Raw genomic sequence first — 17,888 nt, 5'->3', positions numbered from 1 at the left:
TAAAATGTGGCTAAATGCCACAGCTCTGAACACCAAAGAAGCAACTGTTGCTTGGCTTGGCATTAAGTAAACATCACCTAACTTGCACTATTATCTTGATCTCATGTTTAAATTAAAAAGGACAGTTATGAGAGCCAGTTTTGGTGGCTCAGAGTATTAATGTACATGTCATAGCAATGAGCTCATGTTGCAGAGAACAATGGTTAAAGTCTATGCCAGTCCAGAGATCAAATCAGGTACTTAAGTTTAATGTGTTGATGGACCTGTTTGTCCAAGCTTGGCCCATGCCAATTACTGCATGGGTAATTTAGCCTACCTCAGATCTGAGGGTTTACATTCACTGACGTCAATTATTGACATTCTGTGGAGCACTCTTTAAAAAAACATTAATGAGACGTTAAAAGTAATGGCAATAATTGGTATTTCCTCCCACGATCATTTTCTGAAGGGACATCATCCTCTGTTGACTGTAGGTATTCCAGAATTATAAATGTCTCATGCCTTGATTTGGCTATCACAATTTAGGTATATAAATGTTAAAATACTATCAATGTGTATCAAAACTGTATTATCAACATAAATTATTCAAATAAAATATGAGAGAGGATGACAGGTCTGAAAACTATTTCAAACAAAAACATATTTTTTGCAATTTTATTCCTGCTGTGCTGTGGGACTCATGTCTTGTGACATGTAATTTTACATTTGGTACACTTAAAGAAAGCAGTCCATCATCCCACATTAGTGATTGGCCTCTGGAAGATGACATCACAGAACTACTCCAGAGGTCCGTCCAATTGCCCCTTAGCCATAGTTATCAGTGAAAAAGCTTTTCACATGACCTATTATAAGAGGAATCCATCGCCAGGCGATCAAACCACAATTTTATTTCTTCCAATCCTGGAAAAAACTTAATGAGTTGAAAAAGTAAAAAAAAATTTCCCTGTGCAGTCATTGGTGACCATACAGAGGCCATCAAATTGCTATATTGGAGAATCCAGTTTAATCATGGGTCTTTGCCCAGCTCATTACTCTGACACAGAATTAGTTCTATGAGCCAACCAAGCACCTCCCATCCTAAAGCAATTTGTGTTTCCTCTTCTAGGCACACACCTTCCTATCCTTACCAACTTCATGAGAGCACAGCATGGGACGAGAAAACAATAATCGAGAAACAGAGCTTATATTCCATAATCCTGTTGCAGACAATTGTGGATAACATATAAACAATTAAGTGTATGTCTAACTGCATAATTTATCTTTTCATCTCATCAGCCTTTCGAGACAAATATTTTATAGCAGCATTTGTTGAAATAGTTTTTGCCTTCTGGGTCTTATCAGCGAGTCAGGACTTTTAAACCAATGCTGCTGTATTGCCAGATGTTATTGGTAAGAGCCATTTACTTAAGTTACATGAGACCATTCAGGCAAGACATCACAACTGTAAAAACAATAATTATGCGCTGTTGCAGAAGATAATGGGTAGCCTATGAATAAATAGTCATAAGTCAATTTGTCTGCATATTTTTTTTCAGGCCATGAGTCAAGTCACACAAAAAGTGTATTACTGTGAAGTAATGTTAGGCTTACTTGCAACAGGGTTGGCTACGTACGGTGCGAAAGAAGTTCAACATATAAACATTAATGTTCAGTGTCTCTCTCAAAAAGTGTTTGCATGCTCAAATCAGAAATGTGATGGCCCTCATCTCCATTTGCGGTCTTGAGCCAGTGGTTTGAAGTCCACATTCCCATGATGGGGGTCAGTCTCTCCATGAAACAACTGTTGACTGTGAACAATGGTGCTTATATTATTGACCCTAAAAGAATGAAGAACCAGTATATCAACTTGTGCCCTTCATATTGTAAGCTGAGCACTCTAAGTGCCACCCAAGCAGATAATTCTTATGAGCAATGCCTACATTGGAAGCGTAAGAATAGTATGACAATAAGTCTGAGTTTATGCATAATATTCAAATGCAATTCTTAAAGTGTCTTGCCTGCTCCTATGCACCTATTTAGCATGCATGTAGATGCATTACAACAATGAGAAAGGAAATGTACAATATTTATTAGTGGCAGAAACAATATTTAAAACAATGACAGCTCTGTCAATAGGTAATTTTCCTAACAGATGTTATTTTACATGCTATTCAATTATTACTTAATGAATTTTAAATAAATACTGGATCTGCTGGATAGCTGTAATGATATGTGACCTTAAGCCCCAACCTACAATATCATATAAGGTCAGCTTGCCTGATATTAAATTGCAAATTAGCATTTTGACTGTGCTATCATGTAAACAAATGTGTGAACTTAAACAACAATTTTGTGGTTACATGAAAATGGAATTCAGAAACAAATTAATGGCAAAAATATAAATCAACAAATATGGAATGATAAAAATTCCTATTAAATTGTGCAGACATAATTGGACAGTCAGCTATAGGAACACGAAAATGCTGACACCAGCCAGAGCTTATTTGCCAAATAAGACCCTTACACTGCCTCTATAAGTACTTTGAAATATATTTAATGACTGATAACAACTACATTTGTGATGTTTGGGATAGTAATGATAAATTGGTATGCTTGATGAAATATAAATGGTTTTCTATTAAAACAAATATACAGTGGTACTTCTTTCATGCTTACAGCATTGAACCATTGATGGAATTCTACATTCATATGGTGGTGTGGCATCACTCCTTAGGACTTCTCACGAAGTGGTACTCGCTTTATGATCGCTCTAAATTAATAAATCGCCGACCCCAGAAGAACCTGATTTCAATTTACGCACCAAATAATGGTCTGCACTGAATCACATCAGAATATCGCGCAGCAGATGCGATTATCTCCCACACACCAAAAGGAGATTTAAGAACAGCCTGTAGTGTGGCTGCATTCACCAATCTCAAGCGTAGATTATAATTGCGTGGCACTGCTGGATTTTAAACATTCACTCACAGCATTTCAGATGTTCACCAGGCTACTCCTGAAGCCGGCCACTGCTTCACCAACATTGACATGAACGTATAAATGTTGCTGATAAACTCCCCACAATAAAAAAAGATCACCCCGAACCCGAAAGGGATGAGCTGACTCAACACCTGACCAAGATTTGACCGTGAAATGTGCATTCTAATCAAATGTGCCACTGAGCTATCTTTAATTCTAAAGTGTCCGACTAGCATGAGTAGCATGGGGAAAAGTGCATTTTACTGCCACAATAAACGATGTTCATGCATATTCTTTATTTGAGACCTGACATGTTGAAAGCACTGTATATCCTCCAGCTGAACAGTGGTTTTGGAAATAATATGCTTTTATAGATGTTTGTGTTTGTGCCAGGAAAATCTGTATTTTTGAGCATGGGTAAAGGCAAAGCAAGTTGAAGATGCTGCTATTCCCTCAGATATGTTTTTTTGGTTTATGCAACCACGACAGCCAAATAAGATGTATGATCTCGTTTGTGAATTATGGAAATGTGTACAGTATAAGAAGCAACAGTTTATATTTAAAGTATGATGAATAATAATATTGATGTATTTACCCAGGTGAGCTTCAAAAAAACACTTATTCAGGTTCCCGCTTGGATGTCAGGCCAATCCTTTATTAAATACCAGCAGGAATCCCATTGAGATGCAATGGTAATAAATTACTTTGATGGAGTATTCAGGCAGTAAAGCTACAGGTCAGTAATTTAATGTTATCTGCGAATTGTTTGCATCATTATAATTCAAAGATCTATTCAACTTGAACCCTATTTTGTACTCATTTGTTTTTGTTAAAACATGATTTTATATATTTCCTTGTTTCCCAAATGATATTACAATTGTGCTGGCATGAAGACAATTACGTTTGGCACTGTTGCAGTAATCCGTGTACGACCCTGTATTCCTTCCATAGGCTTATTTTACCATATCTGGAGCACTCTTTAATATGCCCTGTAAACAGTGTTTGTTGCTTGTCAATAAAAAAAATACTTAATTGTCAGAGCAGGGTGATACTAATTTAAGTGAAAAAACAACTTTTTATATGATAGGATGTTTTTTTAACGAACTATTTGGTGACCTGGTTGAGACCAACCATTTGCGGTTTGAGTACCCGGTTCAATCACAGGTGGCTGAGTGGATTTAAACCCAGGGTCTCAGTGGTGCTGACTCAGGTGCTCTGGACACATTATTCCAAGCATACACACACACAAACCTTTTAATAAACGTTTTCAAACCTATTGGTTTATATTTAAAGTTTATTCACAGCTTGAGTGTTGTACAAAAATGCGACTGTGCGTTTCATTTGAAAACCTATTTCTTTATGTAATGAAGAAAATATTTAACAATTGATGAGTTTGAATATAAGTACTGTATCAAATTGCCATTCACCGGACACGGAGCCCTGGGAGTCATCTCTTGAGCGCAGTGTTATCCAAGGTTGCCTGTAGGGTGAGTTATTGTTTTTTTACATTCATTTTTTCTGTTTCATTTGTTTTCTTTCCTTTAGTTCCTCTTATACGTCAGGTCAGTTAAGTTCACCGTCAAACACAGAGCTGTGCCTGAACTAAGATGAATACAGCTTTACTGTAGAGCTGAGCTTCTTACCCTTCACATCATTATTTACATGGAGAGGAATGTTCAATATGAAAACCGTTAGTTATTGTACACAAGATATACACGCTGCCATGCAACAATGCAGTATGAGCTGCTCCATGTAATTTTTTAATGTTCATAATACCACACAATCTCCTACTCATGGGCATTAAGCCACGGGATCTTTATAACATGAAATTAAAAGCAAATCGTACGATTTGTAAAAATACACAGAAGTAAAGAATTTCCAGAACTGTTATCTGGAAGTAGATGTTGGATGCGAGGTGGTTTGTAGCGAGAGATGGTTTATTCCATTTTGCATGCTTTTACATCAAACCATTAAAACATTATGCAAACTCCAGTCATCCTGACAGAGAATTTTGACTAGCAATCGGACAAAGACGGCCACTGCATAGCACGCTTTCAAATGCGCTTCTGCGGCCGTCTGGAACGCTCTTCCTTCCGATATTAGGAAGCCTCTGGAGCTATGCACTTTTAAATCTAGATTAAAAACGCATTTCTTTAGAACGGATTTTTGTGTTTAGTTTGTTCTTCCCCTGCACCTCAGATTAACACGGTTGGTTACGTACGATGTTAAATAAGTCCAACATACATAATAACCACATTCCTGCCAAAACATGAATCATGGCCATTTTCTCAGTGCATGATCTCCTGGTTTAAACAAAAAATGTTTATTGATTGCTCATTGACTGATGGAATGTGCAAATGTTCTGAGGCAAGCAGGCTAACCACTAATGTAAGCCAATTATATTGGAGCATGGCTGTGATGCTATGGAAGGAAGAGTTGGCAGATCAAGTAGATGTGCCAAACTAGACTGTAATTTGGCCAGGTAGTGGCATTCTGAGGACCTTTAATTGCTGCTCCCCTATATGCACAGATACTCAAGTTTCCGCCACACTAAAATAAAATACTGCTTAAAAAAATAATGGGCTAAATATCCCATTGTGGGACGTGCCTGAAAAAAAGTGTTGAGTCCCATAAAATACTTTATTCTGAATATAACAATCCATGTGACGGCATTACTTTACAGGTCTCAGTCAATCCACTGCAGGACCTATCATACTTGGGTCATGGGCGTTCTTTGAGAATATTTCACCATGCTGGTGTGTGTTGAAGGGGGGCCAGGGACTAGTTCAGATATCACTCACGGACGATGTTAGCCATGGATGGGAATATAATTAAGGACACTGGGTTCATCATGCAGTCTGCTGACAAAAAAATGAACGTAAAAATTACTCGAGTCTCAGTGCAATCACAAGCTCACTCACCACGAAGGGAAGCAGGCACTCAAACGTATCGTGCACGATGTAGAGGCTGAAGAGGGGGATGCGGCAGGGCCCACCAAGGTGGCACGCGACAGAAAAGAGGCTGTCCAGCGAGTGGCACAGCAGCTCGCAAGAGTCGGTGCCGAAGGGCGGCGCGCAGTCTACAATGATGCAGCGGCACGGCTGCCGTGAGAACGCAGTGCGGTGCGTGACCTCGGCCGCTGAGCTCATGACACCTGCACGCACAGTGGGAATGGTCGTGTATGTTTGTTAAACTTCTTTCGCACCGTATCAATGCCAACCGCGCGAATCGGAGGTGCAGCCTCGGTGACTAATAAGGGTCCTCCGATGTGTTTTCGGATTGCGTCGCATGTTACTTGGCACGATGTCTGGAGTTTCGCTCCACGTGCTGAGAGCTTCTTTTCGAAATTATTGCGGAACAGTTGCTGAACAAGTTCTCAGTACACTGAGTGAAATGTCAGCCTGAGCTGGGAATGGTTCTTTAAGAAGCTTCCAACACGTGGACTGAAACGTTAGACATCGTGCCCGACAGACACGCGGCACAACTTGAAAGCACATCAGACAGCTCAACAGCTCATCCGCGAAAACCCACAACATAGTAATAAGTGGGAATTAAAATAATGAGGCGGACCAGCTATTTAAAAGCTGAATACCGCATTATAATGAAAAGCCACATAAATCTATGCATAAAGAAGTCCGTGGATATTATCTGCTGTGACATGGGTCAAAAACACGGGCATGACAAATAAAATGGAACGAAAGCTGAAGATTGTGCAAGGAAGCATATATATGCATGCTTCTCTTTAGAGATAGTGCAATTCTCTAATGTACATATTCCTCTTCATATTTGGAAACTCTACCTTATATGGGTTCACATGACTCTCATTGCCACGAGAACTTGTTACATTTGTAGTGACATGGAATGGGTCACTACGTAGCATAGTGCGGGTTGCTGGCAGAGGTGATCTGCAGTTGCAGCAGCCCTGTCTGTCAGCAGGTCACGTGATAAGTCAGAGAGAGGGATGTAGGGAACCCCCTAGTAGATCCTAGAAGGGGGGCGTGGCCGGGGTGGAGCGAGGCCACGCTCGGAGGATAAAAGGGGACCCCGAGCGAAGGCTCGGGGCTGTCGCTTGGAGTGGGATCCTGTCGTGCTGCCGGAGTCTTTGTCGTCTACGTCTTCACCTTCTCGACGTCGACAGTCAGGCAGTCTGCCAGCTGTCCTGACTGAGAGTTGTAGTTACCTCTTGTGACCTGTGAAGGCTGATAAAAATAGTGCCTCCTACTCATAGTGTCTCTGAGTGCATCACTGCACATTCACCACAATTGAAAGAAATACGGATGTTTTAATCAAATCACGATGCCTAATTGAGAGAATGTATTTAATTACAATGTCTCACCATGTCTGGTAAGCTTAAATGTTGCAATTAGTGACTTTCCACGTGGAACAATATTATTATTCTGAGCCTTTTCTTGTTTATAAAATACATTGGATAATTTTAATCAGCAATTACATCGCAACTTTGCAAGTGGAGTTATTAGATCATGAGACGGAGACACTCCCAGGAAATTCTTACAGTTGGCACGGCAGTATTAATCTCGAACAGAAGCTGGTAAAGGGTAGTGGATAATGAGTTCAGAGAGTTAAGTAGGGGCAGAGCCACGGAGGCTCTTGGAGATGATGAGCGACTTTGTTTCTGAAGTGAAGGTGAATGGAAAGTCATTGTTAGCGAGCACCTTCATACGCTAACAGCACTTGCCCTAAGAGTCTGCTAGAGGCAATATGGAGAATCGTTGTCTTTGCCTATGTGCAAAAGTGATATTATTTATATAGATTTAAGTTATTCAAAACATGATAAAAAATTATATGGAATTATAATGGCATACAGTACTTATCATTAGGGTAATATTTTTGTATCATATCCCAGACATCATAGTCATTTTACAGTTTAACATAAAATGTAAAAAATAAATGCCTTACCACTTAAAACATTTCATTTATATCTGATGAATGTGTTGAATGACATTTTATTTCAGAATAAGGTAATAAATTAAACCATTTTTTTTACAAGAATGGAATTTCTAAGTCAAATTAAACGGCAAGAACATTAAACAAGAGAAAAGTACAATGCACCCAAAACTAGATCTGTAATTATCATACATATAATATGTACACTGCACATGCTGTTCTTTCGTTTTATTATTAAACACACTATCATATTTTCGTGGTTGTAAAAGTGATAAAATAATTTATAAACATGAGCAAAGCGGTGCTTAATTAATTTGAAACATTTTCATCTTGTGAGAAACATTGCCGTGGCTTGCTTATTTTACGTAACACGTGATATTGGCAATTTAAAACAAAGCAGGATCCTTTCGCTTACAATGAATTCCCCAGACAACTGACGTTGTTATTGATGCAGACCTGGGAAGTGATATACTCAAAGTCTTTCCTTCAAAGCATCCCCTTGTGTGAAGAAATTAGTGCTTTGGCTCATTTACTACTCGTCCAATTGGCTGTACTGTATAATATTTTACAGCTTGGAAAGGTTTAGTGATGTGTGTTTTGCGTGTGTCCCTATTGTAAACTTTTAATCACATTTGTTTGGAAAACTGTTACGTTGTTTATATAGCATTGTTTTAGGGGCTTGGTTTGGCCCGATTTTTTTTATTTAGTATAGATTTATACTTAAATGTTATATCTGTATTGTATTGATTGTTATTGGGATCAAACATCGAAATGGAATTTTTTTGTACTTTCTGTACGCAGCATGAATGGGTTGTGATTTTTCTGTAGGATTGTATTGTTTGCGTATGTGATGTTCAGATTTGTCTACAATTAATTTTAAGTATTTCTTGTAATTTTATAGTTTGTTGCGGTTGAACCCAAATCAAACGCCGAATGGCTCACAGGGTAAATCCTAATAAATTAAACTGAAATGAAATGTTACACAAAATGACATTGTTTTTGTACTGTATTACAGTTATAATACTTTTATGTCGTCATTGGTGGCCTAAGGTAACTTGCTACATTTAAGACACTTAATTTATCCTTTGAGTGACTGCCTATAATCGAACTTATTAGTTTATTGTGCATGGGCTGAGAGTTCTGATCCACAGAATTAAAAAAAACTGAAAACGCCAGTTACTTAACGCTGAAAAGAGGTTATGTACGGGCAGTTCTTATCTCCTGTTCATAAACCACAGCCAGTAATATATGATTTTAGATTTGAAGCTGTCGTGACTGCAAGGATTCATACTCTTAGGTTTTTTCGGTAAAGTCACGTGGGTAAAAATAAAATAATTAATTTTTTTTATTTTCATTTATGAAAATGTATTTATTTTCATGTATTAATATTGTATGTGTTTTATGCAGCCTGTTACTAGTTTGTTTATTACATCGCAGTGGATTGATCATGGCTGAAGATGATTACTAGTAACAATTTTTTTCTGTGAATACAGCATTATTGGCTAGTGTTCGTTTTATAAACAAAAAACTAAAATAAATATTTAACAATATATTATTATTCATGACTAATACATGGCGAGACTTTGATCCAGCAGTTAATTAAGGGACTCGTTTCTTTTCACATTTACTTACTTTTTATACAATTAATGACCGATTATAATAATTATCAACATTGCACCAACTATAAACAAGACTCAATTTCATATTCCGTACGTCAGAAATTGTTTATATATACTGTATTGTATTTGCTAGTAATCATCGTCAGCCAAGATAAATACACTGTGATGTAATAAACAAACTAGTAACAGGCTGCATAAAACACAAACAATATTAATTCGTGTCAACATTTATTGCAAGTTATGGGGATAGTCCCCTTTAAACATTTTCTGCACTAACCAGACCCTGAGGTAAATTTGTAACTATAGATAATATACTTCACATTTTAGCCTTTCATATCACCTTCTTAAGGTAGTTATGAATACAAAAATCTAAATCGCACTCATGTACCTTGAGGTTAAGACAAAAGAAAGCAGCAAAAATGATTCACCGTAATTTTTGTTAAGGTTCGGAGATAAACAAAAAAATTGGCGGCAAACCAAACGCGCTGCGCGCTGATTGGTCAGCTGGCTATGACATCACGCAAGGTAAGTCGATTGGAAGTGAGACAATGACGTATACAACGCAACAAAACGATGACGTAGTTTTACACTTTTGATTATGACGTCAGCGCAGCAATGCAACGTGGGACACGTCACGACGTATTTCTCATGGTCGCGTGCACAATTAACTCATTTTAAAAAAGTACTGGCATGAGAATGTGGGAATTTCCGTCTTTGTCTCAGTACGGTACTGCAGAAGGAATATGAACACTGACTCGTGCTTAAATTTTGACTTAAAACTTTCGTGACTGTAGGAATTTATATTCTTGGTTATTTCGGTAAAGTCACGTAGATAGAAAATCGAAATAAAAATAATAAAATAAAGTAAAATAAAAATGTATTAATTGAAAAAAATAAAAGCAAAAAATCCACGACGTTTCGATCGCAAAACAAGTGGTCTTCATCAGGCGGAGAGAGAAGAGGGGGCAAGGCTCCAAATGCAACTGCTTCTAAGGGTTTCCAAAATGAGTGGGCATGGGGACGAGAGCTGGGAGGAGGAGAGCTGCGTGGCGAAAACAGCATGGGCGGGGCAGCCAGTCAGCCAGTGCAGGAGTAGACAATGGGGGGAGGAAGGGGGTAGAGATAAGGGGGAGAGAGGGGGGTAGGGGGAGAGAGGGGGGGGGTAGAGATGGTGGGGGGGGGGGGCATTGCACCTCGCTACAGACATCCACACTGCTGACGGTAGAGGTTGACAAGAAAACACAAATCAAATCATGACCCAAAGTGGTTGATGACATCTTTCCAATGATTGCTGAGTTCAAAACCGTCGTCTCGGTTAAAATTGTGTCTGTGTCTGCATATATGGATGGCTTCGTGAACAAATCTTTGTTGATAGCCAGTCGGCTTGCAAAGTACCATGATCTTAGAGAAATACATTTCATGTGAGCCAGCCGCATGAAAGTAATGATCAGTCACGATAGAAGTATTGGTCCTGCCGTGTTTTAGATCTGCCTTGTGTTCACGAATACGGTCCGAGACATGTCGTTTGGTTTGCTCAATGTAACTGCTGCCGCAGATACAGCTTAGTTTGTAGACGCCGGAGTATTGCATGTCTGGAATCTTGTCCTTCACAGATGGGATCAGATCACGAATTTTATGCACTGTGTTAAATAGGACCTGGATATTGTGTTTGTTCAAGATTTTGGAAATATTATTGGTTATCCCTGCAAGATAAGGCAAGGTAATGGTTTTGATTGGATCCTCAGATGGCTCCTTCCTCACGGTTGGGATGATGGCTTTGCGGATTGTGTAGTCAGAATATCCCTTCGCCTTGAGAGCCTGGTGTACGTGTTCGAGTTCACTGTTCAGGTGTTCATGGTCGGAGATACATTGAGCTCTATGGTGTAGCGTTTTGATGAGGGAATTCTTCTGGGATGGATGGTGATGGGAATCAGGTTTTAGGTAGGCGTCAGTATGGGTTACTTTCCTGTAGACAGAGTGGCTCAATGAGTAATCTGGTCTCTTTTTGATTAAGACATCCCAGAAAGGTAGCATGCCATCCTTTTCTACCTCCATGGTGAATTTGATTGCTGGGTATATGGAATTGATGTGGTTGAGGAATTGTTTCAGAGCCGGTCCTCCATGTGGCCAGATGATAAACGTGTCATCCACGTATCTCTTCCACAAGAACGGGCGCAGAGTGGATGCTTGGATGGCGTCCGTCTCAAAAATTTCCATGAAAATGTTGGCCACAACCGGAGATAAGGCAGAACCCATTGGGGTTGCCTTCAGTTTGTTTGTAGAATGTTCCATTCCAGGTTAAGTATGTATTGGTGAGGCAGTGTCTCACCAGGGCTGGTACATCAGCATTCAATCCTTGTTGGACCAAATCTTCAATTATTTCAATGGTATCGGGTACAGGAACTTTGGTGAACAAAGAAACTACATCGAAACTGACGAGCAAACCACCTGGGGACAGTGAGATGTCTTTAATTGACGATACCAGGTGAGCTGAGTTAAGAACAGAAGAGGTGGTCTTACCAGTGAATGGCTGCGAGGTCTCAGACAGATATCGGGCCAGTTTGTAGGTGGGTGAGCCAATGGTGGAGACGATGGGACGAAGGGGTGGTACCTTTTTTTATGGATGTTTGGTAAGCCATATAGTCTGGGTGGTCAAGCAGCAGAAGGTTTTAAGAAAACCCGTTTGGTCTGTTCAATTAATGAAGCTGAATCGGTGATGATCCTGTTCGTTTTTGTAACGAGGCAGTTGGTGGGATCTCTTTTAATGTGTGTGTCGCTACCATCATTAAGTAGGTCCTGAATTTTGTTATGGGGGGGGGGGGGGGGGGGTGAAGCCTTGATAATAATTTGTCTACATTGGCCTTCACATGAGTTAGATAGTCCGGCGGTGGACTATCTGTTTGCTTAAACACGTTAATATTACTAATCCTTGATCGTTTCTGCGTAGATTAAATATCGGCCATTCTATAGAATTGGGGGGTGGGTGCGTCAAGGGAGGGAGGGGGGGGACAAGTTTTGACAGATTTTTGCGTACCTACTAAACGGATGGCCCCTAACTGCACGTGCAGTATTAACACCGTGTAACAATTTGGGTTTCGTCATTTTTTCGAGGGCGTCACAATGTGGAGCATGCGGTAATTAAATTGCTCTATTGTATGTAATGTTAGGCCGTACTAGGTACCTATTAATATTAACTCTGTTACGGCTGCATATTTCCTTCATGCACTCTATGCCGTGTATTCAAGCACTTTTCTGCGTTACTTTGCTGCGTTGTGATCATAATAATCGTCATAATTCATAATTCAGTGCTGTATATCATTATTGATGATGATTGCTTGTGTTGCAGTCGAAACGTCGTGAGCATTTTTTATTGTTTTATATTTATATTATTTTATTATTTCCCTTCTACGTGACTTTACCGAAAGAACCAAGAATATGAATCCCTGCAGTCACGAAAGCTTTAAATAGAAAATCATTATTGTTGCGCGTCGAACAACGGCCCATGTCTATCAGAGAGGGACGGCACCTTGCCGATTAACAGTCCTTGCTTATGAACAGCTGGCAGTTCAATTTTCGATTGAAAGCTTTCGTGACTGCAGGGATTCATCTTCTTGGTTCTTTCGGTAAAGTCACGTAGAATGGAAGTAATAAAATAAGAAAAAGAAAACATTATAAAATAATTATTTTATTATGTTTTCATTTTTATTATTTTCTTATAAAATAATTGTTTAAAAATGTTGAATGTTTATTATTTTATTATTAAATTATTATTTAATTATGTTTAATTTTATTATTTTTATTATTAAATTATTATTTTATTTTGTTTTATTTTTTTATTTTATTATTTCCATTCTACGTGACTTCACTGAAAGAACCAAGAAGCTGGCAATTCACCATTATTCGTACAAGCAAGCCTGACTGCTGATGAGAGAAACACTGAAAGGGCTGGACATAGTTCTGTAAATAGATACAGTACCGTATTATTACATTGTCATGCTACGGACCCCAGGTGCGTCTATACATTAGCTGTGGCTGCAAAAACCTAATCAATTTTCTCCACATGTTCAGATTGGATGGGCTGGCTATGAAGGTCATTCCAAAACAAATAAACCATTTTTTTTTTATAAATCACTATACCCTTTTATATAAATAAATAAAACTAGCTCTTGAAGTTTAAGCAAGGACAAGCAACCACACAGCTAGCTGGAAAATAATAGGGCACATGACCAGGGGGCATTCCCGTTATTAAATTACGGGCTTTAGAAGAGATTACTTGACAGATTTTTTAGGATTATCGTACGCGGATGTCAAATATGTGCGTTTTAGGTATGCCAAAAAACGCCGACCTTTTAGAAATGGGAATTGTTTTGGTTTTCGCGTGATGATTGTTGAAGCCGAGGCGATGTGCAACCTCGACTGTGGCACGGTACATAATGGGTAGATTTGGTTTAACACGTAGTAGACTTTCGCGGCCAATATGCATAATGCAGGTTTTTTTTTAGGTTAGATCGTGTAAATATACAAATGTGTCGTTAAACCCACCACCACCCGACGCAAACAAAAAAAACACGTATTATGGATGGGTAAAATTGCTATGAGGAATTGTCAGAAGGAGGAGATTTTTTTCTGCGTGTACAGGACACACGCCAGATGGAAGACTCGTTTAATGGGAGTGCCCTCATTGCACTCGACATGAATTATTACTCATAATCAACGTTTTTGGGTTTAGATCGCGTTATTTATAAATGTGTCGTAACCCTCCACCACCCGACACGGCCAATCAGTAAAAATGTGTCACGTTGACAAAAGACAAATAGTTCACTGCTTTAGCCCACCGGTGTGTTGAAGCCACAACATTTACAATTTGAGTACGACGTTTCGCTGGTAATTGCATCCAGCATCATCGGGCAATTCGCCAGAATGGACACATTTTTACTGATTGGCCGTGTCGGGTGGTGGAGGGTTACGACACATTTATAAATAACGCGATTTAAACCCAAAAACGTTGATTATGAATAACATTGGTCGCGAAAGCCTACGTGTTAAAATGAATTATTACGTTTAAGCAGTTTGTTATTGCTACAATGCAATAGTATAACAAGCTGAGCTGAATGATTGTCGGTTTGCTGTTTCGTACTAGAGAATACTTATTCCATGTCTGATTATCTCTCTGGTTTGAATAAAATTTTGTTATTTGTTAAAATTAATATTGTGCTCTTTCAGTTTATTTAAATCGTATCTCCATGTCTCCCCAACAAGACACTTTAATCTCAGTGGGCTCTCATTGTCATCAGCTCTGGTCTCATTCACTGTTGTATGAAGGCTTCCCCATAATGTTGTCATTCCTCATGGCCCTGCAATACCAAGATCCATCGAATTCCCAGCAGATGGCTGAAGTTATTGCTCCATCTATAACATTTTATTTTTACTATTTTACCAGGTAAGGCCCACCGAGCTATACAGCTCTTCTTCTTCTTGGTTCTTTCGGTAAAGTCACGTAGAGTGGAAATAATAAAAATAAAACATAATAAAATAATTATCACGACGTTTCGGCGACAACGCAAGCAGCCGTCCTCAGGTGAAGAACAGGTATGTCAGAAAGACAGCGTCTGAATGAACACCACCAGGCTTGGCAGCGTATATTTAAGCTGGGTTGGAGGGGGAAGAGCGCCTTGACAAAGGAATTTGCATATCAAGAGGAATTTAGCATATTTATGGGAAATGCAGGTATGTGATTAGTACTACTTATGCACGTGCATTATGCAGGATTAGCAGCATCAAAGGGAGGGGATATGGGAAATGCACAAATGGTAGCTCAACAAAGTGGCTTATCGTGTGGACATTTAGAGCAGTAAAATACTCTAAACGCATGTTTCTAAATGAGAAGAGAAAAACAAGAGGACCCGGAGAAACTTCACGCGACCACAGGGATAGAGACATACAGACTCCAAATATACAGCAGGGGTGAGGATTGGGATCGAACCCATGACCTCCTGCATACCAAGCGAAGCAGTTAACATCTCGCCACTGCGCCGAGGTTGAGGATGTCTTCCCGGGTGCCTTCTCTTCTCTGGCTGCCATTCCTTCACCGGTGTGGTGCATTCTCTTGTCATCCTTTTCTCGTGACGTGAACTGCCCAAACAAGGCCCATTGACACTTAGTTAACATTCATAATCAACGTTTTTGGGTCAGATCGCGTTATTTATAAATGTGTCGTAACCCTCCACCACCCGACACGGCCAATCAGCAAAAAAGTGTCACGTTGACAAAAGACAAATAGTTCACTACTTTAGCCCACCGGTGTGTTGAAGTGTGAAACCACAACATTTACAATTTTTGAGTAGTACGCCGTTTCGCTGGTAATTGCATCCAGCATCATCGGGAAATTCGCCAAAATGGTGAGGGGCTCTGCTCTTGCTCCAGGTCTTAAATAGAGCAGCAGCAGGGTGACGTCATCATTTAACTCATCAGGTGCAACGATTTGAGGCGGAGGGGGGGTATTGTAATTATATACTAGATTAGTAATCAGGCAATTGTTATGATGTGAGTTGTAGATTAGTAATCAGTTGTAATGTGTGTTATTGTAATTATATGCTACGTTAGTAATCAGTTAATTAGTATTTGTTTCCCCTATAAGGAATTGTAATATGTATTATTTAATAATACGCTTCCAGGCCGCACTAATGGAGGTTGTTTTAGGTTAGATCGCGTAAATATATAAATGTGTCGCTAAAACCGGCCACAAGCCGACACAGCCAACTAGTAAGGGTTGTCACGTAAACAGAACGTGGCCAATTCGTCACTAGTACAGCACTAACCGGTGTGTTGGAGAGCCAAGCCACAACATTTACAATCTGAGTACGACGTTTTGCCAGTAATTACAACTAGCTTCATCAGGCGACAGCTACATTTTTGGAGAAGTCCACCCGTTTCGTTCCTTACATAAAGGCGTAGATGTGGTGACCATGTTTAACACGTAGGCTTTCGCGACCAGCGTTATTCATAATAAAGGTTCAGTTCACCATGGAAATGGAGGTGAACAACACACTCCCATTCCTGGATATTTTGTTTTGAATCGGTCAAAATGGAAAAATAACACGCAGCGTCTACCGAAAGGGAACACACACAGATGCCTCTCTGAATGCAGATTCGCATCATCACCCAGCACAGAAATCCTCTCTCATCAAGACGCTTATACATCGGGTAAAGACAGTGTCATATGGTGAAAGTTTAGGGAAAGAGATTAAACATGTGAAAGATGCACTAAGCATGAATGGCTACAATAATGCTCAAATTAACAGAGCATTGAATGCCCAATCAAGATCGAACATCAACACTGCTGAAAGTGATCAGATTATCAAAACAATTCAAATATCATATATCTCGGGAGTTACTGACAAATTTGCCCCTGTTTTGCAAAAGCAAAAACATTAAAGTGAGATTTGGTACGGTACACAAAATTCAAAAACTAATGTCTTGTACTGAAGATGAATTACCGAAGATATCAACAGAAGGTGCATATCGGATCAATTGCTTATGCGGTAAGTGTTATATTGGACAGACGGGACATAACATTAGCGTAAAACTAAAGAACATCAAAGGAACATTACATTCTCCCAAACACAGCTGTCAGCAGTGGCAGAGCATGCTTGCCAACAAGGACATTCAATTTATTTTGATAACGTTGAAGTGTTATGCAGAACGAATTAGTACTTGCCAAGATCAGTTAGAGAATCAATTAAAATTGAGAAGAATTAAAATAATTTTAATCGCTGTGATAGCTATAGACTCAGCGCAGCCTGGAAGCATATGATTAAGTAATACATAACACATATTGCAATTCCTTACAGGTGAGTCACATGCCAAGTGGCTCATTACTGATCTATTACGTCACCCCCACCTCCGCCTCTGATCTCGAAACCTGATGGGGTTCAACGATGATGACGTCATCATCCTGCACTATTTAAAACCGGAAGCAGGTGGATGGCTTCATGATTCTGGTAAATCGCCCGAAGATGCTGGTTGTAATTTCCAGCGAAACGTCGTACTACTCAAATTGTAAATGTTGTGGATCCACTCTTCAACAAACCCAGTGGGCTAAAGTAGTGAACTATTTGTCTTTTCATCTTCTTGGTTCTTTCGGTAAAGTCACGTAGAATGGAAATAATAAAATAATAAAAATAAAACATAATAAAATATTTTTTTATTATAAAATAAAATACATTTGTATTTTATTATGAATCCCTGCAGTCACGAAAGCTTTAAATCGATATTTGTTTTTTGTCAACGTGACACATTTTTTACTGATTGGCCGTGTCGGGTGGTGGAGGGTTACGACACATTTATAAATAACGCGATCTCACCCAAAAAAGAAACCTATATTATGGATGATATTGGTCGCGAAAG

General features: G+C 39.2%; 1 protein-coding gene across 1 annotated transcript in view; it reads right to left on the bottom strand.

The window, feature by feature from the left end:
- Positions 1-6,107, bottom strand: part of M1AP (meiosis 1 associated protein) — a 43,844-nt gene extending 37,737 nt beyond the window's left edge. Inside the window, exon 1 of the mRNA XM_078617382.1 lies at positions 5,880-6,107. Within this exon, the coding sequence (XP_078473508.1) occupies positions 5,880-6,107 (228 nt within the window). The remainder of the gene's footprint in view (positions 1-5,879) is intronic.
- Positions 6,108-17,888: the final 11,781 nt, after the last annotated feature.

Source organism: Lampetra planeri, chromosome 53 (assembly GCF_965212315.1).
Source record: "Lampetra planeri chromosome 53, kcLamPlan1.2.h2, whole genome shotgun sequence".
NCBI lineage: Eukaryota > Metazoa > Chordata > Hyperoartia > Petromyzontiformes > Petromyzontidae > Lampetra > Lampetra planeri.
Note: the sequence above shows the minus strand (reverse complement) of the source record. Positions and strands in the feature narration are given on the sequence as shown.